Source organism: Lepidochelys kempii, chromosome 9 (genome assembly GCF_965140265.1).
Source record: "Lepidochelys kempii isolate rLepKem1 chromosome 9, rLepKem1.hap2, whole genome shotgun sequence".
Lineage (NCBI taxonomy): Eukaryota > Metazoa > Chordata > Testudines > Cheloniidae > Lepidochelys > Lepidochelys kempii.
This window is the reverse complement of record NC_133264.1, coordinates 52633601-52653381: the sequence shown is the minus strand read 5'-3', so window position 1 is coordinate 52653381 and position 19781 is coordinate 52633601. Positions and strand designations below refer to the sequence as shown.

At 44.7% G+C, this 19781-nt stretch overlaps 1 protein-coding gene across 9 annotated transcripts in view; it reads left to right on the top strand.

Annotated features, from left to right (window-relative positions):
• EPHB1 (EPH receptor B1) overlaps positions 1 to 18192 on the top strand; it is a 342358-nt gene extending 324166 nt beyond the window's left edge. For 4 of the 9 annotated variants that reach the window (XR_012160842.1, XR_012160837.1, XR_012160843.1 and 1 more), the window contains exon 17: positions 17784 to 17872. Coding sequence is in view for 2 of the 9 variants with exons in the window: in XM_073360347.1 (XP_073216448.1) it covers positions 17784 to 17892 (109 nt within the window). In the remaining 7 variants the exon portion in view is untranslated. Of the gene's footprint in view, positions 1 to 6183; positions 6354 to 17783 lie in introns of those variants that run through there. The other 5 variants (XR_012160839.1, XR_012160838.1, XM_073360347.1 and 2 more) reach the window with 3 other exon arrangements.
• Positions 18193 to 19781: the final 1589 nt, after the last annotated feature.

Sequence of the window (19781 nt, the reverse complement as noted above, 5' to 3'; positions counted from 1 at the left end):
TGTTGCCCTCCGCTGGACTCTTTCCAATTTTTCCACATCCTTCTTGTAGTGTGAGGCCCAAAACTGGACACAGTACTCCAGATGAGGCCTCACCAATGTCAAATAGAGGGGAACGATCAATGCCCCTACTTATACATCCCAAAATGCCATTGGCCTTCTTGGCAACAAGGGCACACTGTTGACTCATATCCAGCTTCTTGTCCACTGTAACCCCTGGGTCCTTTTCTGCAGTATTGCTGCCTAGCCATTCGGTTCCTAGTCTGTAGCAGTGCATTGGATTCTTCCGTCCTAAGTGCAGGACTCTGCACATGTCCTTTTTGAACCTCGTCAGATTTCTTTTGGCCCAATCCTCCAATTTGTCTAGGTCCCTCTGTATCCTATCCCTACCCTCCAGCTTATCTACCTCTCCTCCCAGTTTAGTGTCATCTGCAAACTTGTTGAGGGTGCAATCCACACCATCCTCCAGATCATTAATGCAGATATTGAACAAAACCAGCCAGAGGACTGACCCTTGGGGCACTCCAATTGATACCGGCTGCCAACTAGACATGGATCCATTGATCACTACCCGTTGAGCCCAACAATCTAGCCAGCTTTCTATCCACCTTATAGTCCATTCATCCAGCCCATACTTCTTTAACTTGCTGGCAAGAATACTGTGGGAGACTGTGTCAAAAGCTTTGCTAAAGTCAAGGAACAACACGTCCACTGCTTTCCCTTCATCCACAGAGCCAGTTATCTCGTCATAGAAGGCAATTAGATTAGTCAAGCATGACTTGCCCTTGGTGAATCCATGCTGACTGTTCCTGATCACTTTGCTCTCCTCTAAGTGCTTCAGAATTGATTCCCTGAGGACCTGCTCCATCATTTTTCCAGGGACTGAGATGAGGCTGACTGGCCTGTAGTTCCCAGGATCCTCCTCCTTCCCTTTTTTAAAGATGGGCACTACATTAGTCTTTTTCTAGTCGTCCGGGACTTCCCCAGATCGCCATGAGTTTTCAAAGATAATGGCCAATGGCTCCGCAATCACCTCCGCCAACTCCTTTAGCACTCTCGGATGCAACGCATCCGGCCCCATGGACTTGTGCACATCCAGCTTTTCTAAATAGTCCCGAACCACTTCTTTCTCCACAGAGGGCTGGTCACCTCCTCCCCATGCTGTGATGCCCAGTGCAGCAGTCTGGGAGCTGACCTTGTTCATGAAGACAGAGGCAAAAAAAGCATTGAGTACATTAGCTTTTTCCACATCCTGTGTCACTAGGTTGCCTCCCTCATTCAGTAAGGGGCTCATACTTTCCTTGACTTTCTTCTTGTTGCTAACATACCTGAAGAAACCCTTCTTGTTACTCTTAACATCTCTTGCTAGCTGCAACTTCAGGTGTGATTTGGTCTTCCTGATTTCACTCCTGCATGCCCAAGCAATATTTGTATACTCATCTCTGGTCATTTGTCCAATCTTCCACTTCTTGTAAGCTTCTTTTTTGTATTTAAGATCAGCAAGGATTTCACTGTTAAGCCAAGCTGGTCGCCTGCCATATTTACTATTCTTTCTACACATCGGGATGGTTTGTCCCTGTCTTCTTCCTGCCAGCTAAGAGATAGCACCTCTCCTGCTTCGTTCCAGGGCAGGGGCTGCAGCCAGAGTGGGCGCCACAGTCTGTCTTATGATCTTTTCTTGTTCCAGTTCTGATGCCTCTGGAGGGAGGGCTCTGCCCACCTGACACCCTTGGAAATGGCAACAGGCAACATTGTCACCTCTCACAGGCAGAGGAAGATCTGAGTTGGATGTGTCTGTACCTAGCTCAAATGAATTCTGAGTTGTTTGTCACCAGGCTCACTATGAGTCTGCCAAGCTGTCTCTTCCGTCCGTATTGGTCTCTCTTTGCCCAGATGCGACATTTGATTATGGTCCTTGCCATCCCAAACAATTTCTTTTAAAATGGCAGATGCCTCCAGTAACACTGAGGGATGTGCTTTTTGACAGCCAGTTTAACAATCACCATCTTTTTTGTTCTCTCTTGTGAAGCTAGGCAGCTTTGCAAGAGGGCAGCATGGCATTGTAAGAGGGCACCAGTGTACTTCCATTTTCACTCAAGCACACAAGACTTCGGCAGTTCTGCCATCAGATTTTTTTATATGTCCCACTCCAAGCCCCGAGAGGTGCTGACCACCCATTGCAGCTCCCACCGTCCTCAGGAATGGACTTGGAGAGATGGAGGTGGAGAGAGGGTGGTGCCTGGAAAGATGGACGGGGGCATAGAACTGTACCCTGGGGCTGCAAACCAGGTTGAGACAGCAGGCCAGTCCCATCCAGGCCCTCCCTATGAATTCTCCCTTCCTACTTGTGATTTGTTAAGCCCAGCACATATTACATCCCTAATTCTGAGTCTTGCTGTCTGATTGCATCACTGTTTAATTTCTTTCCCTCTCTGTTCTCCATGCCGCCAAGTCTGTCCATTTCACAGGCTGGCTTTTCTCTGGCAGTGAGTCTATCTTTCACACTCCCTGTTTATTTCTTACGTCTATCTACTGATCAATCCATTTGTCTGTCTTGCCTCACTCTTTATTTTCTTTGACTGAATCTATCTTGTTCTCTCGCGCTCTCAAATCATGTCCTTTTACTCTGTGAAATGCTTTTCAATTGTCAGTTTCATTTCTACATTTCTATGGCAACCACAAAATCTCAGCCTAGCCATCATCATTTTTTTTTTTTTTTTTGCATGTAGTGGATTTGCTGGGAACTGCGGACAGGCTGTACTTCAAGTAATTTATCTCGTAAAGCAAACAGCTGTGGGGAGGGGAGAGGGGGCAGAGCTGAAGGAGGGAGGCCATGAGAGGCTGGGTCTAGGATATGAAGAAGGCATTCAGTGACTGAAGGCTTCCTGGGGTCCCCAAGCGGATAGCTTTGTGATTGGGGTGGGGGTAGGGGTGCGAAACTTGCTGTGAGTGGCTTTGAGAGGTGCTTAAATCTCCCTTACAGCTGTAGACAGATGGTGTGGTGTTTGTTAAATGGCTGTTTACAATTCCACTGAGCAGTATAAAGCCCGCTCAAGAAGCAATTGGAGGTGTGGAAAGCTCAGATTGCTGTGACAGAGACAAGAGCACGAATATGGGGGCGGGGAGCCAGTGTGTGTATGAGAAACACACTAGACCACACTCATTGTTGAGACTGTATCATCTGAAACCTGCAGCCTCTGGAGTGGAAGATGCTCTTGCATGATGGAGATCTTTGACACAAGACTGGATGTCCTAAAACAAAACATGCCACAGGACATGGTCCTCATGGAGAAAACACTGGGTGACGTTCTCTGGCCTGTGCCATGATGCTCAGCCTAGATGATTATGTTGGTCCCTCCTGGCCTTGAAGAATGAGTCTATTTCATTGGTGCCCAACAAAGTCAAACTCAGATGTTTCCTTTTCCTCTGGAATTCACCACTCTCTTTAGAAGGTGCCATCTGTGGAAAGTCAGGGCGCATGAGTGTTAGACAGACGGCTTTCTGATAGCAGTAATTAAAATGGGTTGCAGTGTAGCTGGAAGCCAAGGCAAAGTCAATCGCTCTCAGATTAGAGACAATAACAGCATTAGAAATACAGCGAGAGGACAGATTAATAGCATTATTATGTGGCTTTTTATAAATAAAGGAAATATATTTTGCACTGTTAATGACCTTCAAATTAATGGCTCTTTGAAAGCACTTATGTATATTTAATTGTAAATGTTGCTGAAAGTCAAAGCGGGGATTGCAGTGAAAGCAGCAGGAAGCCAGTTTTTAAATAAGAGCAAACTCGGATCATTATTTCTAAGCCTGTCAGCTTTGGGGAGTTTTAATGTATTCATTTTTCCCCCCAAGAGAATCATTGGTGGGGTTTTTTGCACTTTGAAGGTCTCCACTCTCTCTCTGTGGGCAATGACTCGAGATCTGTGTTGTACTTCCTGATTTTTCTTTTTGGCTTTGTGCTCATTGAGAGAGTAATCACATTTATTGATATCCAGTCTAGGAGCACAAAGGATTCGGGGACCTGACAATTCGAGGTAGTTTAGTAACTGGTGATTACCGATGTAGCATAGTGAGAGGTTTATTCTGCCACAAATAATAATGCTTACCTTGTAGGCAGCAATTTTCATCCAGAGATCTCGGCACACTCTATAAAGGAGGGTACATATAATTATCCCCTTCTACAAACAGAGTAACTGAGGCACGGAGAGGTGAAGTAAGATGCCTAAGGCCACCCAGCTGGTTGATGGCAGAGGTTAGGTCTCCTGACTCCCAACACAGTGCCCTGTCTCCTAGACCATAATCCTTCCAAGTGAAGAGAAGGTGGAGAGAACCAGAATGGCATAAAAGTAAATGTCAGAGTCCTTATTTTCTGAGAATATGTGGAATGGCTTCTCCCTAATTCCCATTAGCTTCAGTGGGAGCCGAGTTAGGCTGACACAAATACTTTGGAAAATGTCGCTCAAGATATTTAATATTTCTCTGTGGGTGCAAATAGCTTACCCCAAGGGTTCACAGGAATCCTTTTTGCATATGTGTTGTTACAAAAGCTGCCCAGACCCCACTATTACAAGGTGCATACAAATAGACTTCCCAAGAGGCCTTGGGGCAATCTGGGACATGATGATTTGGAAAAGAACCTAGTGTCTCCTACTGATTGGGATGCTGCAGGAGTATTCCAGCTGGTAGAGGCAGGGAATCTGGAGCAGAATAAATACTCAGGCTTCATTTATGGCATTTTTTAATGAATTACCATGATCATTGTTGCTGATTTACAACTAGGATGTACTCATTTGCATTTCTTACATCTCTTGCCTCTGATCTAGAAAAGCTGCTAATAAATTTGAACCACAATATGTTCATTTAGAAGTCATTATTTTTAAACATTGAATTTGACTTTAAAAAATTCAATAGGTTTCAGCTTGAGAAATGAATTTCCAAACCCCACAATAGATTTTCAAACACTGCCAAACAGATTCCAACTCTTCATATTTCCTTCTCCTCTCCCGCCTTCATTTCTCTGTATTTGGGTTATATGTGATTAATTTATCATTTAAAGGCTTGCCATTCTGATCAGAGTTTTAAATCTGCCTCTTGCACTTAAACCAGGTGTTCTGTATTTGCTTCTTCAAAGTTCTGATCGAGTAAGGTGATCCACAGAACGTTATTCAATTTACATGTCATAATCTGATTTAGCGGCTCTTATATAAGAGCCTGCCACAATGAATGATCTAATTATAACTTGGGAGCCTTCCAAATTGTTTTCAAAGATTTTCAAGGAGACCCTCTTGTGAAATTCAAAATAAGATTCCCCAGGATAAGAGAGAGAGAGAGAGAACTTAGTATTAGAAACTTCCAAAGTGATTCTGGGGAGCAGACACAGATACCCCATATTTAAATGCTTGTTGCATTCACAGAGTAACATGAGCCCATGGGGTGGATCCAGTGGATGTCCTCAGTTCTAATCTGAGAGCTGCCACTGAAATTCTGTATGACCTTAAGCAAGTCTCTCTACCTTTGTGTGGCCTGTTTGCCATCCCACCCATTGTGCATTTAGACCAAGGATCTCAAACATGCGGCCTGCGGGCTGCATACAGCCCATGGAGTTATTTCCTGTGGCCGCCAAGCTCCCCGGCCGCCTCGCCCCCTCTCCCCCCCTGAGTGTGCGGCGCTTAGCGCTTTCCAGGAGGGAGGGGGAAGGAGTGGGGAGCCGCGTGCTCAAGGGAGGAGGCAGAGAAGAGGCAGGCAGGGGCAGGGATTTGGGAAGGGGTTGGAATAGGGGCAGGGAGGGGGCAGAGTTGGGGTGGGACTTTGGGGAAGGGGTTGGAATGGGGGCAGAGAAGGGGTGGGAAGAGGTGGGGCAGGGGTGGGGCCTCATGGAAGGGGTGGAGTGGGGGCAGTGGGGAGCGGCTTTTGTATCTTTATATGAAAAGGTGTCAGTGATGCGGTCCTCGGGCCAATGTACTAGTCCTCATGTGGCCCTCGTGGTGATTTGAGTTTGAGATCCCTGATTTAGACTGTGAGGTGTTTGAATTTAGGGACATAGGAATTGCCAGATTGGAGCAGACCCTAGTCCAGAACCCTGTTTTTGACAGTGGCTGGTACTACATGCTTTGGAGGAAAGCCTAAGAACCCTGAAGCAGGCAGATGTGAGAATGGAAGGTCTCTCATTATGTGTTTATACAGCCCCTAGCCCAGTGGAGCCTCTAGGTGCTACCAAAATACAACTACTATTAAAGCATAATGGCAGGTTCGATGCCAAAACAGTGCTGAAAGAAGTTATTCTTGTGGCAAATTTGTCATGGAAGTGTGCCAACCCATCTGACAACAACCTGAGATGCTTGAACTCTGATCAGGTTATAATTTTACATCTTCCTCTTTTTTATGCATTTGGGTGTAATGTGCATTGGCAGATGTCTGCCTGTATGTTTCTGTGCAGAGTGAGCTACTTCTACAGTCCTGCTCTGACCGGGTGGAAGTGCCATTCCAGCACAATTTTTGTGCGTGAAGGTGCATGCTGGCTCCAGCAACTGGAAGCAAGAAGTGAACTTTAATAAAAAATAAATTGGAAGCCTCCAAAGGCATCTTAACCAGCTCTGTTAAGGAAAACAGGGAGAGGATGAAGGTTGGAAAGAGGAGAAGAGGGAGGAAGAGATGATGGAAGAAGGTGACAGAAGTGGGGAGAAAAGGAGACAGAATCTTTGGAGTTGATGCTAGTCTCCCACCAGTTTTACACTAGTGCAAGTCTAATAATTTCAGTAGGGTTACTCTAAACTGGCATCTATATAAGGGAAAGGAGAATCAGGCCCATTCAGTTCTGATATTGGTGCAGTACATTTTTTCGTGGGCTGTGCAGTATGAGTTGGGCTCTTTATCATTTCCCATGGCAGTCTAATTTGCAACCTCATGCTATAATAGCTAACAATTAATAAATAAAAGGCTTTCCTGATATTCGGCCTAAATTCCCTTTCTTAATTTGATCTCAGTAGTCCTACTTATCTCCCTGTGAAACACACAAAGGGCCAGGTTCTACCATCATTATGCACAGTGAGTAGTGACTTACTCCACAAGTAGCTGCATTGATTTCACTGCCACTACTTGCCCAGTAAGGTGCTACCCAGAAATCGTGGCAGAATTTATACCCTTCAGTATCTCAGCTCAGATTCCTCACAATGGAGTCACCAATCAGGATTACTTGTCTCCTCTGTCTTGTTGATGGCTCCACTTTACTTGTTTCATTGATGTTATCAGTTGGGCTACCCAGTGTTCTTTTCCTTTTGTCAGTGTGCTCCTCATCTGACCCCTTCTCAAGCACAGAATACGGTTTTTGGTGAGTAGTATGAAACACTTCACAGTCGGTGTTCTCTAGCTTTTTGTGTTACTCATTCTATTCACAACATTTGTCTATCTATATACTTGCTTCTGCAGAAGAATTCCAGCCATTGTGTCCAACTTGTGGTGCTTCTTCTGATGGTTTATCCTTTGGTGCTTAATACAGTTTTGCTTTCTTGGTTTCTCCCATTGATCTGATCTGCTGGTCAGGCCCTGGTAAGTTTTCTTCCAGAAAGCAGATGGCCTTGCACTTCATGTAAATGTAGTTCTCCTGGTTTTCATTCAGGAACAGCAGCACTGCAAACCTTGTGCATCAGCTCACCTTTGGATCCATGCTGTATTCCACTTATGCTGTGTACTTTTTTCAGAGGAGTTCAGTAGGACTTCACAGTGCCTGTCCTGCACACTTCAGTGGCTTCTTCTAAGAGCTTCCTGGGAATTCCCATGGAAATCCTCTGCTAGCTGTCCAGAGTGTTCACTCAGCATTGGCATTTATCTCTATCTTCACTTCCAGCCCCCTCATTATCAGCACTGGCTCGCTGCCCCAATTGCTCAACCAGCCCACACATGCAACTCTCAAACATGGTACCAAGGAATGCATATCGCCCTTGACACCCACAGCACTTTCAGCTACTCACCTCTTTGAATGCAGCAGTTGTCATTCCTTCTGTGTTCTCATTGCAAACACCCCTTGAGAAACACTGGGGCTACCTTTCCTCTTCTCTGCATGCTGCAGCAAGGGGAGGTGAGACTGATTTACTGATGAGCACCTCTGACTTCATCATCCCACTGGACATGACATCACAAAACCGCCACCCAACAAAGGTCATAGGCCAGCTGCATCTTCACGGAGCAGGAAGAGGAAGGACAGCTCCTTGTGTTCTTACAACCTCACCACTCAACCATCCCATTTTTAGAAGGCAGCAAAAGAGGGAAAGAGGATGGAGGAAGCCAGAGAACAAAGAGGGAGAGCAGAAGACAGAGCATCCATGTTTATTCCCATTCTGGGATTCTTTATCCCAGGAAAAATACTATAATGCTTTACTATGCAGAGTGTCACTTAATAGTTTAATGGCTGCAGAGCCATGATTGAATGAGCATACTGGCTGAATTTCATTCCCCGCTCAGGTCAGAGTAGTTCCTTGGCTCTTTGATAGAACAGCTTAGATTTAACCAGTGCTGACTAGCTTAGGACACGGAATTTCACTCTGATACCAAGATATCCAACTCCTTTCATATGATGGTTAAAGTCCAGTAGCAGAATAGCAGGCTCAAAGGAATTCCATCTCTACTGGCTTTAACCCCATCAAAGGTATTGCATTTGCTAGGTCTCCTACTTTGCTATTTGCCCATTGCCACATAAAAGGAGTTCTTTGTTTGCCTCCCCTTCCTCTCTCTCACCCGGTACCTTCTTCGTGTTCTTCCTTCTGTCTGGTTCTGATGTCTCTGTATTATTATCAGCATTACAGCAGTGCCTAATGGCCAGACCTGAGACTGATGCTCCACTGTGCAACGTGCTGTATGAGCACGTAGTGAAGGACAAGTCCCCACCTGCCCTGAAGGATTTACAGACAGCTGATGGGAGAGAAGACAGTAGCACAAACAGGCAACGTGCCATGCACAGGGACACACAGCAGCTCTGTGGCAGAGGTGGGAACAAAAGCCAGGTCTCCTGACTCCTAATACTGTACATTATCGATAAGGGCACACTACCTTTCATCACCGTAACTTTCCATTCTCTTCTGTCTCCCTTTCAGTTGTCTTTCTCTCACACACACTTGTCCACAATCTTTGCTTTCTTTAGGGCATTTTCATCCCTGGAGTAACTTCACTGAAGTCAATCCAGTTACACGAAGGATGAATTTGTTCCTCCATCTTGATGATTATCCTCAAGGGTCTGATTAGGCAATTGAACCCTTGTTTTGAAGGTGGGGAGAGAGGGCATGAAAATGATGCTTAACATCAGTGCAATTATCAATGCTAATTAGTACTGACTGGGACTGACAGCATGAAATACAGACCATGCCAAGTATTATATTTGAGGAGCAAGATGCCTGGGGAGTATATGTGAAAAGCAGACTGGAACTCTCTTGAGCCTACCACAGACATGTGGGCTTGCAATCTGCACAAGTCAGTTCTTTCCCCATTCATCAATTTGCTAAAACATTTTCACAGGATTCCTGGGTCCCTCCCCTGGACAATTTAGAAGTGAGCCCAACCAATACACTTTGGATTTCAGAATCACTTAATCCTGATTTCCCCTCTGCAGCCCAGAGATTGCATTAGTTTGAAGAGTCGGGAGAGCCCAGCTCCTGCTGTCAAAGAGTTGATCATTAAATACACAATTTCTCCTACTGTAATTTCTTGATTGGGTTGGATTTTATTCAGTGCACAGAGCACTGGTCTCTTATTTGGTTACTTATCTGTTTATTACTTATTTTATATTAACGAGTAGGAAAACCCAAATGGGACAAAATGGGACACAACACTGAAGGACTGGATTGCCTGGGTGGGGAAGGGATATAAGGGGGCTTCTCCCACCTTATGTTTCCTGCACAAGAGCTAGGGAAGACTCTTCCATCCAGGTCCTCCAAGGCCACTGACCCCAAAAGGAGAATGGAAGGAGCCACAACCAAGGTTGAAACTAAACAATTCCTCAGCCCAATGGTTGGGGTAAAGAGGCATTGGTCTTCTGGTGGTGCCACCTTTCAGATGAGACAGAAAAGAGGGAACATGACTACCTGCATTCATGAAATATATCGCTTTGCTGCCTTTTCCCAGCTCTGTGATGGATATCCTGTGTGACTTTGGGCAAGTCACATCACCTGCCTCCAGCCCAATTTCCCCAGCCTCAGGACAGGGAATGTAATACTCTCCTATCTCACAGGGGTGTTGCAAGACTGAATTTGTTTGTGTCTGTAAAGCACTTTGAGATCCTCAGGTGCAATGCCCTATACCGATGCAAAGTATGACATTTATTATTGATTCCAGGGCAGCTCAGCACATGTACGTGGATACTAAGCAGGATTTTCACATTGTACAGCCAGGAAATGTCTGTAAGGGGCTCACCTTTGCGGAGGTGTTAAATGAGATTTGCCTAGTCCAAAGAAGCGTGATTTGGAAGCCTATGTATATTAGCAGGCTTTAGTCTTATCCTGCCTCTTGGAGTGGTCTGGATTAGCCGAAGGAGTGTATAGGTATGTAGGAAGAACTGCTGAACATCCTAATGAAAATGAATGTGTCTCCCTGGATGTCCAGCACCACCCAGGTTCAGGGTCCTGCTATAGCCAAGCCAGTGGAAACAGCAGACTGAATCCTTACAAGCTATTTCCCTTTTGCCTGTCTTCCTTGCACCTCATTGACTCCTTATACTTTGTGCAGGCTTCCCACTTGCTCTTTCTCTTTAATGCCTATGGAAATTAACAAGCTTTCTATCTCACACACCTGGCAGGGGAGCAGTGTTAACACAGAGAAAACATGTTTTAACTCTTAACTACTGGATGGCCTCCCTTCAGGGAATCAAAACGCCATTTGCTTTAATTGTGGCTGTCAAATTATCCTCCCTCTTAAGTGTGAAACTGCACTTCATTGACAATTGGGATTCCCCAGGGAGATGGCATTTGTAAGGGCTGATCCCCAGGGACAGTTTGTGGGAACAGTTAAAGAAACAGCGATTGCTTTGCCCTCTTTCTCCCCTCACTTCTCTCATCACAAACTGGGGCTCCCTTTCTTTGTTCTTCCATGTTTCTTCCCGGATATACACTCCTGCTTGTTTCTGCGCTGCCTGTGTTTCCTATTCATTCTTCCCCTATAACTCTTGCAGGAATAATAGACATCTTTTCTTTTTACTGGTTATATACTTGATCAAATGCGTTTCATGCAGCTGTGAAGTGTCACTATATAATTTATAATTCTGCAAAGTGACCCAGTTTTTATGGCCCTTAAAAGGGAGAACGCAGTATTCTTCCAAAATAATGAATGATGCATTATTATACAACTGATACTAATATGAATGTTGTTTGCAGTGTTGTTGTAGCCATGCTAGTTCCAGAGAGACAAGGTGGGTGAGGTAATGTCTTTTATGTGACCAACTTCTGTTGGTGGAAAGGACAAACTTTCTACAAGCTTGGTGACACTCAAAAGCTTGTCTGTTCCATCAAGAGAAATTGGTTCAATAAAAGATATGACCTCATCTAGCTTGTCTTTATCAATATCAATAGCGCTTTGCCTTGTATAGTGCCTCTTCTTCCTCATGAGTGTATCCTAGTTATTACTATTTATATTATAGTAATGCTTATGGGCTGAGATCAAAGCCTCGTTATTATAGTCTATACTGGTGCTTTCACCATACTCCTCAACATAACTTCTCAGCACTTTCTAGTAGTTCTTTAAGCGGCATGACTAACATCTGTCATCTGTGCTTTATTTTCTCTCTCTCATTCTGCTAGGTTATTATACTGACACATAATGGGGGACCCTCTCTGCCTTGTAACACCTGCAGTGTGAACAAACAAGGCAGGCAAAGGCAGTATTGTTATGCTCATTTTCCAAATGGGGGATGGAAACATTAAGACCCAGATCCTCAAGGAGCCAACATACCTTTGAGGATCCAAACCTAAATAATTTGCCAAAGGCCACACACAGTGTGTGGCAGGGCTGAGAATAAAAGACAGCTCTCCAATGCCTTAAACCACAAGAGCATCCTTCCTCTCCTTGAAGAGCTGTCTGTTTTTTACGTGTATTGTTTAATCTTATGTGGCCAAATCTGGAGCTGCGGTATATCACTGTCACCACACTGACTTCAAGGCAACCATGCTGATTTACCCCAACAGAGATTCTGACCCCAAGAGACCTGGCCAGTTAAGTGACATTTTAAATATCATCTGATATATTTGGCATCTAATGCCTTTTGTAAAACATAACTGGGATGCATTTCCAGTTGCAGCGTTCTTCAGCAATTTAGAATTTCTACTCCAATTAATGTTAATGTGAGCCGTGAGGCCTAACATCTGAGCATGATTTTGAAAATGGACCCTGGTGGTAAGAAATACACAGATATATATTTTCTTCCATATAAATTACCTTCTGAGATAATCTCAGTTTCTCTCTCCCCACTCTTCTTTTCTCACCTCTGCTTCCTCCCCTTTTTTCTGCTGAACTCTACATTACTAAATAAAAGTTTCACTACTACCTAGGTGGCCTAAAATGATTTTTATTCAGTACGATGATGAATTTTAATAGGAGTAAAATGTTGGACACAGCTGGAATTATTTTTAAAAGCATCAGTAAATTAGGACAGTAGTACAGAAGCCCTAGTATAATTACGTTGGTGGCCCCCAGTTATCAGTAGCCAAACAAGGCTACTCAGCGGTCAATTGCTTTGTTATTTAATGTGGCGGCTTTATGTTTCCAAGGTGCAATTGGATATTAAAAGCTTCTTTTCCCCCCTGAAGTGACTAAATAATGGGATTTCGCTTCCATGCTGCATTTCTGGGTTACAGTGTGAGTAGGAGGTGCTCCCAGTGCTGCTCTCTTTTTTGCTGGAATCCTCCTAGTCTGTTTCAAGAAAAATGCCATTTTTCACTTGAAAAGAGCCAGTCTCTGTGGTGAGCACAGAAGTCTCATTTAGCTGCCCATTCTCCTTAGGGGTGCAAATGTGAGCCATTGTGGGGGGAAAGGGGGTTGCGGGCTGGAGTCCATTTTGGGGTTGTCTCCCTCTGTACCTGGAATCCATACTTAATCTGCTCAACAGTCTAGCTCAGGTTCTTATCCCAAGGCCTATGCCCAGTTTCCAATAAATGTGGGCCCCGGAATCCTATTCAGCTTCCTCTCCTCCCAGTCCTGGAAGTTGTACCAAGTGTTTCTTCCAGGTGGGCACAGAAATCCCACCCTGTTTCTTTTCCTCTTTGGAGCTAAGCCCAGAGTCCACTCTAGGTAGTCACAATTGTCCAGTACAGATTCTTTTTCTTCAAGAGACTATAGCCAGAGATCAATTAAAATGGACACAGAATTCTGATCCCAAGGGTGTTATCCATGGCCATGCCAAGCAAATCCATGACTAGATCCCTCAGCATGATCCCCACAACTCCACTTACTGCCCATGGCACTCTCTCTACCCCCTGTGCCCACCCACTTACCTCTTGCAACCTGGCTTTCTGGGCAGAGCTGGCCCATCAGGGAGAAAGCCTAGCAGTGGATGGTGGATCTGAGCAGTCATCACAGCTAGTTTTTGCCTCGTTCAAATTAGCAGTTCTGGATAAGGGGAGCCATGCTTGATGACTGATGCTTCCAAAGACCTGGTCAGGAGCCATGCACCCAAATCACAGTGACTTTCAGTGAGAACTGAACACCTAGCTCCTTTGAAATGCCCAGGGTATGTGTTTAGTTTTCAGCATTCAAAAGTGTCCTATGTCTGAGAAGCGAGTGTCATGTGATGAACTGCAGACCGATTGAGAAATGAAGTTACCATGCAACTTTGACCATCTAACTCAACCTCTGCCCATGAAAGGATCCCGCTAGGACTTGGTCTTTCATTCGAAAGTGGTGTCCAACTTCCTCTATTTTTTTTCAAAATAACCTGCCCCGGAATTTTTTTCTCCTCTTAAGTACATGATCCGCCTCCCACTTAGAACACGCCTGCAGGAGGCAAGGGATGGGTGAGGTACAGTCCTGCTGCCATGTTGGGTTTTCTACATGCCCCATGCTGGCTAGGTGTGTGGGGATCATCTCTCCCTTTACTGACTGGCCCACTTAGAAGATAAGTGCCTTTTGCTACAAGCTAGCAGAGCTGTTCCTCTAGCTCAAGTGGTAGAGGCTTATGCTGTTGGCGATAGAAGTCGTGGTTCTGTCCTAACTGGTGACCGATTGTAGGGACTTCTTACAGAGCAGAAACCTGTATAGGATTTGTAGTTCTGTGCCCCTTAGGAGGAGCTTTCTCTGGAACTTGAGCTCTCTATAGCACAAGTATCTTCAGCTCAGTCTCAGGCCTATGCTCTGCATTTAACTCCTTGCTACAGCCAGGACAGAGGCCTTGTCTTCACTGCTTAATAAGGTGACTCTTTTTACTTCAGGGCAACTACCAGTAAAAACTTAGTAGACAACAGGCACTTTAGTTTTATGATGAGGTAAATGGCCAGGTAAACAGTCCTATCCCCCCTCCAGGAGTTGATCTTGGTGAGTTTACCCCATGGTAGAACTAAAGTGTCTGGCCTTCAGTGTGGTTTACCTCAGCATAGCTCATGCACCTTAGTTACCCTGAGGTTACAAACACATCTTTCTGTTGCAGTGAAGTCAAGACCAGAGAGGCCATTAACCCCAACGGCAATGTGTCCTGTCCTTGCAGTGTCTTGTTTCTGTATTGTTTGGTGGGTGCTGGCTGTTTGTCCAGTGCTTCTGCCATGACTGCTTAATCCTAACAGCGATGGGTCCAGAGCAAAAGCCTAGATCCAAACACCCCTGAACTTCAAAACGGGGGAGAACCAGAATCTGGTTATCTGTTACGCTCATGGCAAATGCACCTCTAGCCCCCCAAACACCTGACAGTTAAGTTGCCCATTGAGAAAAGCCTGGCTTGGCTGTGCTGACAGTATTTCTTATTTAGAGCTGGAAGCCTCAGCAGGGGTCTGTAAAGGAGTCGGGAGAAGGAGCTTGGTTCTTAGGCCAGAATACACAGTGATTGAGCCATGCAGTGGGCAAGAAAGGCAGAGGGAAAAGAGGCAGCGTTTGGGCAGAGGTTATTACCAGTGCAGCATTAAGCAAACCCTGTTTTATTAAAGTTATGGCTCATGCTGGCATTAGAGCAGTAGAGGTGTCAATTCTCCTGTTACTAACTCCACTGCCTGGGGCACAGATTTCAGCTAACACAGCCAAGAGCTGAAGCTAATCTCAAGCACAGATGGGAAGGCCAGGGGTAATTACCCCAGCCTAGCATAAAACCAGAGGGGAAGGGAAGGAGAATTCAGGCAAAGCTGTATTGCTTCTATGGAAAGAAAAGGAAGTATCTAAAGAATAGTAACAGAAAAAGTCCTGCTGCAAGATTTCCTAATGTGGGGAAAGGAGGTAAAGGGTTGTTTCCGTTAAACCCTTTCCTTTTTGCTATAGAAGTATGAACATCTAGGACCAAATTGGGAGGACATATCTAGTGGGGTCCGGCAGGGGTCAGTTCCGGACCTATTTTCATTAACGACTTGGCTGCTGGAGTGGAGAGGAGAGTATATTTATAAAATTTGTGGATGACACCAAACTTGGAGGAGTTGCAAGCTCTTGATCTTGATAAACTGGAGAATTGGTTTGAAATCAGTAAGATGAAATTCAGTAAAGACACGTGCAAAGTATTGCATTTAGGAAGGAAAAATCAAATGCACAACTAAAAAATGGGCAATAACTGGCTCGGCAGCAGTAGTGCCAAAAAGGATCTCAGGACAATAGTGGATCACAAATTGGACACGAGCCAATAATGTGCAGCCACTGCAACAAAAGCAACTGGGGAGGCTTCAGGTAAAGTGTTGTGCTCAGTTTGGGATGCCGCAGTCTACGAAAGACGTGAAGAAATCAGAGAGAGTCCAGAGGAGAGCAACAAAAATTATGAGCGTTAGAAAACAATGACGTATGAGGAAAGGTTGAAAGAACTGGGGATGTTTAGTTGAGAAAAGATAAGGCTGAGGAGGAACCTGATAACAGTCTTCAAATATGTGAAAGGTTGTTGTAAAGAGGATGGTGATCAGTTGCTCTCCATGTCCACAGAGGGAAGGACAAGAAGTAACAGGCTTAATGTGCAGCAAGGGAGAGTTAGGTTAGAGATTAGGAAGAACTTTCTAACCATAAGGCTAGTTAAGCGTTGGAACAGGTTACCTCAGGAGGTTGCGGAATCTCTGTCACTGGAAGTTTTCAAGAACAGGTTAGCTGTCAGGAATGGCCTAGGTATACTTAAGCCTGCCTCAGCACATGGGGGATAGATTAGATGATCTCGCGAGGTCCGTTCCAACCCTACATTTCTATGATTGTACAATTTGAAGTCTTTGGCTGTCCAGCCCCCACCCTATCTCCTCATTCTATTATCTTACCCCAAGATTGACTCTGGCCTTTGCTCCACCTGCATTACCTGCTTGTCAGCTTTCCCCACAAGCATCTCCACACTTTTTCCTGGGTCACTCTTACATACACAGGGAAAAACTCCCCATCAAAATCCACAAAGTCACCATTTTATCCAAGCTCCACCCTAAAATTCCCCTGTGCTGTGATGGTTACAGAAAACTGCCACTGGAGAATGGCTAGGCAGCTGGTGAGCTGCAGTTCCTGTGACTTCTGCTTCTACCTATTACACTTACGAATTACTTATGACCTCCACTTTTTACTGTCTCCCCATTCTGCCTCCCTGCTTGTTTCTTTGTCTCATCCACCTATTTCATCATGTCTACTGGGCTGTCAGAGCTCTTTGGGACCAGGACTTTCTTTTACCATAAATGTGACTGATGCTTCACTAGAACTCATTCAAACATGGGAGTTTCCTATGTGAAAAATAGTGCGGAAAACAAATGTATTATTTTGGGGGGAAAAAGAATAGGGGGGTTTCTACATTTCCCCCCCTGGGTTTTCTGTTTTTGATAAAAACCACAGGAATTTTGATAACTTGTGTCCCCCTGAGCCACCGCAGTGCTTCATGGGAGTGATCGTGCTTCATGTCCTTAGTCTTCCTTATGGGCTAGACTGCTGACTAGATTACATTTTCCATGATGCCTCATGATAGTGAGACATCCCTGAATCAGTGTGCAGATCAGCCAGCGTGAAGACTGTGGTGCATCTTGGGAGATGTACTCCAGCCAGGAAGCACAGCCCATTGGGTAGAATAAGGTCAGTGGGCACCCAAATTACAACACCAATGAGGGACTGCAGTAGCTCAGGCTGACACGTTCAGCTAACTGAAATGTTTTGATCCAAATCCAATCATCTTGAAAGGAACTATTTTATTCCAATTTTTACAATGGCAAATTGAACATTTTTCACACAATCAACATTTTTGCTACAGACAATTTCAATTCTTGCTGAAATCTTTTATCAGCAGGAAATGCCTGACTAGCTGTCGTGATGACTATCGACAAATGTCAGGAATAATCAAAGAATTCTGTGACATGATCATGCAGACTGGTTGGAATTTACCAGGATACTTAATCCAAAGGAGTCAACACACATTTTCACTAAACAGCTGCATGGTGCTATATGTGATGTTAAAGCCTGAAGCCCAGGGAGCCTTCTGTAGATCACTGTAGCCTACAGAATTGTATCTTCTAGTGCCAACAATATACCCAGTTAAGGTAGGGTATGCCATGTCTTAGCTGTGCTTTGCTGCTCTCTCCTATGCTGCCAAAGCACAAGTTATGTGAAGAATTGGGATGATGGTTTTTTGCATTAAAATGAACTCATTTTTCTTATTTTGTTTTCCCCCTTTTCTCTTTTAGGGGGAATACATCAGTAGTTCATCTCACAAGGAAATGGAGACAGGACAGTAATGCTCATCACCATACTGCCGACCTCCATTTCCTCTGGCAAAGCACCCTGCCACCATGACTGCAGGATGAATGCTGACCTCTCCACCGCAAAGTCAGGCTCTCGTGCCAAGGCTTTGCTCTGTCCTGATGAGCAGAGGCAATGAGAGCCCTCGTCTCAGCAGCATGCACTGTGCCGGCCAGCAGATGCCCTGTCCTGTACATAGTCAATGAGATGTCTGTACAAGATTTTGCCCCATTGTAATTTTTTTTCCCGATTCGTTGATTGTGTTTAAATTGTCAGAGTTTGTAACGGTAACTTTCAGAGAATATTGTACTAAAGAGAAAATTGCACTCAATAAAAATGATGAAATAAGCCTGATGAATTCCTTCCCCTCCGATAGATTTTATTTTTTTCCTGGTATTTGTCTTTGACTTAGAACTGGTTAAATATTGTAAAAATAGTGGAGAAATTCATCGTTATGAATTATTCATTTTGCTTTACTAGTAATTAAATCTCCAAGAGATAAATATATGGCAGTAGAAAATGTTTTTCCTTTTTGCATTAGGCTGGGATGTTCAGAAGCACTCAGCACTGGCCAGACTCTGCTCCCGTTGGTGTTACTGGTCATTTGCCATTGACGTCAATGGGAGCAGATTTAAGCCAACAGTGTATACTTTAGAAAATGTCACTTTTAAGGCTTGCCTATGCGGAGAGTTAGTATGTGGCAAGGTGGAATGTAAGTCTGCTTACCCGCCTGCCACCTGCTAACTGGCCATGTGGCCCCTGCTACTGCACACTAAAAGTTCCACAGTGCACTGTCTCTCCTTATAAACAAGCCCTTAGCCTTTTTGGCAGTGTTGAGGGTGAGTTTGAGAATAGGTTCAAACATTAGAGCCCCTCTGTGCTTCTTTTGACTGCACTGAGTCAGAGAGGCTTCTTGCGCCTTGAAGTTCAACCAGTGACAGTGTCAACCATTGTTTGGTCCAATGAATATTTAAGTATTTGTACAAAGTGGAACAGCTTCAATAGGTAAGATTGACAGAAGCCAATCGTAGCATAACCTATAGTCCGCTCACCTGGGATGGGGGAGATCTTCATTCAAGTCCCTGCTGCAGTGCTGGGATTCAGAAGTGGGTCTCCCACAACGCAGGCCAGTACCCTGACACTGGCTAAAGGTTATAAAGTGTGGGAGACACCTCACACACGCACGTACCTATGTTTTCTGGAGCTGACTGGAATGAAACAGTTTGTATGACCCAAAATGGACTTTTCCAATTGTTTGACAATTTCTGAACATTTTTGGAAATGAAATATTTTTTCTGACTTCTTTTGGTTTGCTGGCCAAACTGAAACACATATTCTTCACCCAGCTCTAGTTAAAGGTAACTGCAAGTCTTTCTGCAAGTCTTTCAGTTGACTTCAGTGGGCCTTGAATCAAACCCCAGAGTCCTTAATGAAAATATTTCCATCATATATACAAAATGCAAAGGGGTTGGAAGGACAGTAGCAGATTGAGAGCAGAGTTAGGGTTGTTTGTGTGTCCTTGACTGCATGATCCAGTTTAACAATGTTGTGTCTGCTAGAGGGCTCTCCCTTCACCCCCTTCCCTGGTTCTTGTCACGCAGACAGAAAGCAGAAGGCCAGAAGTCTGAAGTGCAAACAATGCAATGTTTATTGGGGTTAGTTTCGAGCAAACATATCCATAGGTCTGATGCTACAGAGCCTGTTCCCAGTGCTTCGTTCACCCACTCCTTAGCAGGCATAATTATACCTGCAGTACACACCCTTGGTCCCACCTCTTACAATTTATGGTCATGGTCCATTTTGAGGGGTCGTGAGGCTGGGGGCTTTGTCCCACCTCTTTTGTATCCCATGGAAGGGGTAAGGAGTGGGTTGTGCTATGGTCAGGGACAGGAATTTCTTTGCCCTCTTAGTGCTTCTTATACCGTCCCCCCAATTCTCCCTGT